The 7011-nt window shown below is 39.5% G+C and overlaps 1 protein-coding gene across 2 annotated transcripts in view; it reads right to left on the bottom strand.

Annotated features, from left to right (window-relative positions):
* Positions 1-3896: 3896 nt before the first annotated feature.
* The window catches only part of LOC109965143 (uncharacterized), a 6127-nt gene continuing 3012 nt past the window's right edge, over positions 3897-7011 (bottom strand). Inside the window, exons 2-4 of one of the 2 annotated variants that reach the window (XM_020608937.1) lie at positions 5084-5230; positions 4337-4553; positions 3897-4206 (exon numbers count right to left, since the gene is read on the bottom strand). In XM_020608937.1, the coding sequence (XP_020464593.1) occupies positions 4050-4206; positions 4337-4553; positions 5084-5230 (521 nt within the window). In that variant the 3' untranslated portion in view covers positions 3897-4049. The remainder of the gene's footprint in view (positions 4207-4336; positions 4554-5083; positions 5231-7011) is intronic. The other variant, XM_020608936.1, reaches the window with a different exon arrangement.

Here is a 7011-nt window from a genome sequence, read left to right as displayed (position 1 = left end):
AATTTTTTTTTTAATTCTGTCTCTCAGAGTGGGAATGCACCTACAATGTGAATTTCAGACCCCTCCATGATTTCTAAGTGGGAGAACTTGCAAAATCGCAGGGTGTTCAAATACTTCTGTACCTCACTGTACACTCTTATGGGTGGAGATGACTGCCTTGACTAAAGTCTCTCCCACTGCGATTGCCCAATAATATTGCCATGGTATGGCCTGAAAATACTCCTTCACTAGTCCTTTGGCTATATCTGGTATTTCAAAATATTCTAAAGCTTCCTACAGTAGGCTGTGTAGTACCGAATTGAAAGCATCTGAAAATATGAGACATGCAAATTTCTTTTTTCCCACTTTGCTGACTGAATTTGATGCTAGGTCATGCTTGTGTGCTCCAAACAGGCCTGCTGTGGTTCTTGCTCATGCCTGGGACAAAGTGATTTCCATAGGCCCCACCACTCACCACCCCACTCCTCCTCCCTCAGACCATGCACAAGGTCATATATGGGCATACTAACTTAACCCTAATCCATAATTTACACATGGCACTCTCTCATCACACATTTAATCCAAATATAGTCCAACTAACACTAAAGCTGTAGCCCCACTACCAACATCCATTCATAGACATGTGGAAAATTTTTTAAATTGTTTAATCATTTTTCATACACTGCTCTCAGACCACACCTTGTGTTAGGTTTGTATAAAAGCTAATGACTGGAGGTTAAAGGTAGAGCTAGGTGGTAGCTAGGTAACGAGTTATTAGTAGCTGTGTTTGCAAGATGTTTAAGCTAAACCGATGTCTCAACTTGCCCTGACTAATACCCGTTGGGGGTGTACTTGTACTAGAATATTTCACTTCCTCAGATACCTGGCCATAAAGTCCCTTGCACCTCTGCTGTCATTTTCTCTTTTTTTCTTTTCTGAGCACCTCACTTTTGTAACTGGCCTTTGAAGTTTTCATGTGTAAATGACACATGACCACACATTCAGAAGAAGAGTCCCTAATGTAACTTCATTGAGTTACACTAGGGAGACAGACCTGGTCACCTTTGAAGTGCCACCTCTTCCTACTAAATTGTGCTTTAAATTTATATGGATCATTATAAAATCCTGTCAGGAAAAAAAATCCCTGTGTCTCTGATAAGAAGTGGTCTGAGCAGGTTTTAACACAAAAGCAATTTCATGCCAAAATGAGCACCAAAATTGCACTGTCACCTAATCAGCATAAACACAGGCTGAGCTGCTCCTCTCCTGTTACATTGGCACAAAGATGTTCATTTGATGCCAGGAAATTATCAAACAGGCACAGAATTAAAAAAAAAATTGTACCCAAGGAAAAGTACATAGAAAATGCATTGTCCCTACCCCTGATAGGTTACCTGCAGGAACCCATAGTCTTATGATTTGTAGTCAGGTATTTTGGCACAGCCACACTTCAGTAATTAGCAGCATATCACTCACATCATTTTCATGCTCATGAGACCATTCATTGACCCCTCATGTCCTGTGGGTCTGGGTGCTCATTTATTCACATTATCCTTTAATTTTTTGCTATCTATAGCTGATAATTTATGATATGAAGAAGTGTTTATACTTAATTCTGTTGATGCGATGTGTATTTTTACAGTACATAAATAAAACTCATCTGAGTAAAGTTGGTTTTGTATTACTGAATGATGTCAGCAGCTAACACACAGCTATGGCAAGCACTGAGTGGAAAACCTATTTTGTTTAGTCACCACCTGCACTGCTTAAAATAAGCCAAACATAGTCACACAAGACTCTGGTGAGTTGTGGTTCTAATGCTTTCATTTATACTTTGGAAAAAATACAAATAACAAAGCACTAGTCAAATCATTCCCCCTGTGTCTGTGAGAGTATAGTGCTGCTCTGATGACATTGTTGAAAACTGTACTGTTAATATTTTCTAATTGTTCTGATAGCTCTGATACTGCTAACACAGCTAAATTTCTTTGCTGATTTTTAAGAGTGCGATGTGAAGCTCCATGCTATCTTTTGTAAATGAAACTTTTACAAATGCAGGGAAGCATTCAATTTAAGGGTATAGATTACTGTAATGATCCAGTTGATGTTGATGTTGATGATGTTTTAAAACATGCATGTCTTCACCCCCAACCAAAGCTGACTCAAGTGACATCATTGCTGGCAAGTTATCAAACAGACTGTGCAGCTCCCTCTGGAACCACAAGAGACTATACAACTACATGACCAGTTAGAAGTTTCACACCTTCTCATTCCATGGATTATCTATTATTTTTAACATGATACACCAAAGACATTAAAACAATGAAATAACACATATGGCATTATGTAGTAATGAAGAATACCTCAATGACACATTTACACACTACTGGCAATATCTTCACCAGCTTCATGGTGGAAGTCACCTGGACTGCTTCCCAGAGTACTATAGCAGACACATCCCAGCTATTCAGAGGACACTGTGTAAATCGGACCATCGTGGTTGAATTGCTGAAAGGAAATCACTACTGAGGTAGACCAGTAAGAAGATGAGAACTGCTTGGACCAGGAAACACAAAGAATGGACATGAGACCAGTACATATCTGTACTTTCTTCTGATGAGTCTTTTGCGCTAACCAGTTCTTGTTACCATGCTAACTCTGAGAGACGAGGCAGTCCAAGTAACTTCAAAACAGTGCTGATTTATTCAAAGGATCACAGGTAAAATTAACATTACATGCTCAGGTATCTTGCACCTCCAAACTGCACGCCGACAGATGAAAGATGAAAGACCCCGAACCAAACCAGGCCTATACATTATATCTCTTCAGTTGGGCTAGCCCCATACTACACAGAAGCGTCAACCGCGACGTCTCTCTTGCCAGCTTTGCAGCTGGCCATATCAGTAATCAAAACATGAAGCAAATCAATGTGTGTGTGTCTGTTGATTAAGTGGTGTGTAGCTAAAAACATTCTCACAGACCTCTAGAACATGTCGTGACTCAAACATAAGAACATATTATGGCTAAGGCTACAGTTATACACGTCGTAATAATAATATTAAACACCCTGTCTGCTGACAGTCATCAACTCTTCTCTCTAGTTATCCTTGACCAGATGTACCCTGTAGAAACTCATAAGCATGACTAAGCATTTAACAGTCTAACTAGACATCCTATCTCCACTAAACATTTCTAATACATAAAGTATCTATCCAATATCTATCTGACTAAAAATACCTAACAAGTCCAAAGTTGAGATTTTTAGTTTCTAGCACTGTTTTTCTGAGATGCAGAGAAGGTAGACAGGTGGTATTTGCATGAGTGGTTCCTACTGTGAAGCACGGAGGTAGTGGTGTGATGGTGTGGGGTGCTTTGCTGGCAACACTGTCAGGGTTACAACATTCTGCAACAACACACCATCCCATCTGGTTTGTGCTTAGTGGGGCCATCAGGACACTGATCTAAAACACACCTCCAGGCTGTGTAAGAGCTATTGGACCAGGCCTCTACAATCACGGCCAAAAATCCAGCTGAGACATTTTGGGATGAGCTGGACCACAAAGTGAAGGAAAGCGGCCAACAGGTGCTCAGTATGCAGTATATAGGAATTACTCCATCCCATGACGCTTGTTGAGAAAATGCCAAGAGTGTACAAAAATTGCTATCAAAGCAAAAGGCGGCTGTGCTTTGTTTACACTTTTTCTTTTGCTAATTACAATATCGCATTTGTTATTTCAAAGGTTTTGATGTTTTCAGTATTCATTTATAATGTAGAAAATAACAAAAACAAAGAAAAACTACTGAATGAGAATGTGTGTCCAGACTTTGCACTGGCTCTGTAAGTGAACAAAATCAAGTCAAAGTAGAAGTCACAGTTAAGAAGACATAGTAGTTTTGCCACTACTGTCGCTCTAATTGAATTAGAGCCACATAACGCCAAATCATTTAATATTTATATGTTAACCTTTTCTTCTATCGCTGCATCCTCCTTAATGGCAAAGGCACACTGTGCTGCAAATACAGAGAGCTTAACCTGGTGGTTGTAGTTTTTCAAGACATCTTTATACTTGCTAGGGGCAACAATAGAAAGCTCTGCGATTGGAGCAGTGATGACAACTGTGTTCCTGTCCACTCCATAGTGCTTTAAAGCTGTAGCCATATTCCCTCCTCTTCTGAAGAGCTGCAGAATACTTTTGTATCGGGACACCACATGTATTGGACTTTGGGCTGCAATTCAGAGTACAGATTATGTGTTATCCACTGTAAGTAAATGTACGTGACATACTCACACATGATGAACCAGAAGAAAAAAATAAATAAAACTGAAGAGTACAAGAATTACAATTAATATTTTTACCTCTCGGGTATGTTTTTTCTTTTCTTCATTTGCTTCTTTTTCATCATCATCTTCTTCTTCCTCCTCTTCCTGACTTCATCCGACGACGTGTCTGTATCAGTGGAGGAGTGAGATGATGAATTGGAAGACACAAAGGAGGTGTCAGAAGAGGACTTGGAGGACAAGTTTGTTGCCTCTTCAGAGGCCTTTGTTAGGCTTTTCCTGTCTTTATTAAGAGCTGTAAAAACACAAACAAGGACACAACCATCATTCAGACAATTCAAATAAGGTATTCATCTTACTAAACAGCTGCAGTAGCCTTTGCTCTGAAAGAAGAGAGCACAACCACAGCTGGATTGACAAGAGGATGTCACGTTAGGTTACCTATGCTTGTGTACACTGTTTGAGACAGTCCCCCAAAAACTACAGACTACATATCTGATTTTAATCATACTAGTGCTTTACCGAGGAAATCCGAACAATTACATTTGTATTGAAGATAACACTTTTTTCATATTTTTAAAGAAAATTATACTTTAATGTAGTCATTTCTAGATGGCATTAGAACTTGTAATTTGTGTTGCTTGTGAAATAGTACTTTTTTGGGGGCCAGCTGACATTTACTTTTGTTATAAAAAATAATTACCTATTATAAATCCCTAAAATATATGGATTAGCCATATACAATAGTCCATGGAGTTTGGATACAGTTGCACATGAACAAACTATACCATACTGTTCAGTGTAGTGTAGTGCAAAGAGTCTTACCTGATGCCAACTGTTCTGTCAAGTAATCCCTCTCCTTGGTCAGCTCATCAGTCTTCTCATTTTGCCACTCCACTTTCATCTGCAGCATCTCCATCTCATGGGATTTTCTTCTTTCCCTCAACAAAGCAGTTGGGGCCAAAGATGCACCTAAAATCCAAAAGTGACATTTATAATAATCATTGTAAAACAGGACTGTTTCTCAATTCAGGCAACAGAAATTGACATAAAGTTTGGGTTAAAACAATGTGCACTTTCTAATTCGTTTCATGGAACTTTCAGTGAATACATGTAATTTTTTTCATCTTGGATCAAGTTATTAAACAAAACTCAGTGAGATGCAAAGTGGGTCTAGTGTCTCAGGAAGTTAAGCTCGTCCCAATGCTAAACATTAGCTCACTAGAGAAATGCATTTCCTGTCGAAAATGCGTGTGGATGCTGTGTGCTGAAAGATTGCCCTGAAAATGCTGAACATTTTGACACGGGAAAGGGATATTTACCTGAAAGTCTGCTGAAGTACAATTTTCCCATTAATTTGAATGGGGCAAGATTGTCAAAATAAAGCTAAATATTTCAAAAGTACGAAGTTTAGAAATGACTGTCCTTGAAAAGCTGAACATTTTGATACCTGAATGGCTTGGCTAGCAGAAAGTATGCTGAACTTATTAAAGATATGAAAAGTGTCCAATGGGACCCCACAAACTAGGTAAAACAAGTAGGTGTGAACGTGTGTGTGGGCGGGGGCGGGGGGAAATTGCATTTCCTGAAGAAAATGCATGTGTGGATGTGAGATTTGTAATGCATTGTTCTGAAAATGCCTGAAATCAATAGCCAAAATGGCAGAAGGATGAGAAGAAATGGCTGAAGTTCTTTGTTGAAATAGTTAAGAAGAATTGGCTGAAGTTCTTTTTTGAATTATCTGAAGGATAAGATGAAATATATACAAGCAGGGATGTCCTTGAAGAGCTGAACATTTTGATACCTGAATGGCTTTTGTAGCTGAAACTATGCTGAACTTATAAAGATGTGTCTCAATCGTCCCCACAAAGTAGGTAAAACGAGCAGGTGTGTGTGTGAGAGTGTGTGTGTGTGTGTGTGTGTGTGAGTGAGTGAGTGAGTGAGTGAGTGAGTGAGCGAGTGAGAAAGAGAGAGAGAGAATTCGCAATTACACCCTGTGGACTACTACAGTGTGGCTATTGAAATCAAACATTGTGAGGATTGCCCTGAAAATGTATGAAATCAATTGTTTAAAGAGCTGAAGGATGAGAAAATATGGATGAAGTTCTTTGTTGAAAATGTTGATAACACAAAGATGCCACAGCAATAGTGAACTACATTAAATGGCATGCCAAGAACAGCTGTTGTTTCATACAGCTGTGCAAAGACCTGGGATTAGATCATGTCCAGTTGCTATGTTGTTCAGAAGTTTGCTTGGCTTTCAAGGGGAAAAGTAATGTCATGGTTTTATGAGCTTAAACACGAAATCACTGCCTTCCTCTCACACAATAACTCCCTGTATACTGAGATGCTCAGTGATAAATTCTGAAGTGGCAGTGAAGTACATCAGAGTAGTTTAGGATATGTATGAGAGGAGTACAATGTCAGTCGTAGTAAAACAGAATACATGTGTATGAACAAAAGGGAGGGAAGTGGAACAGTGAGGTTAGAGGGGGCATAGGTCAGGAAGGTGCAGGAGTTTAAGTATTTGGAGTCAACAGTCCAGTGTGATGGGGAGTGTGGGAAAGAGGTGAAGAGGCGAGTGCAGATTGGAATGGGTGGAGAAAGGTGCCAGGAGCGTTGTGTGACAGAAGAGTGGCAGCAAGAATCAAAGGAAAGGTGTACAAGACAGTAGTGAGACCAGCTATGCTGTATGGGTTAGAGACTGTAGCAGTGAGGAAAAGACAAGAGGCAGAGATGGAGGTAGCAGAGAT

Source organism: Monopterus albus, unplaced genomic scaffold (assembly GCF_001952655.1).
Source record: "Monopterus albus unplaced genomic scaffold, M_albus_1.0 scaffold96.1, whole genome shotgun sequence".
NCBI lineage: Eukaryota > Metazoa > Chordata > Actinopteri > Synbranchiformes > Synbranchidae > Monopterus > Monopterus albus.
This window is presented reverse-complemented; position numbering and strand designations above follow the sequence as displayed.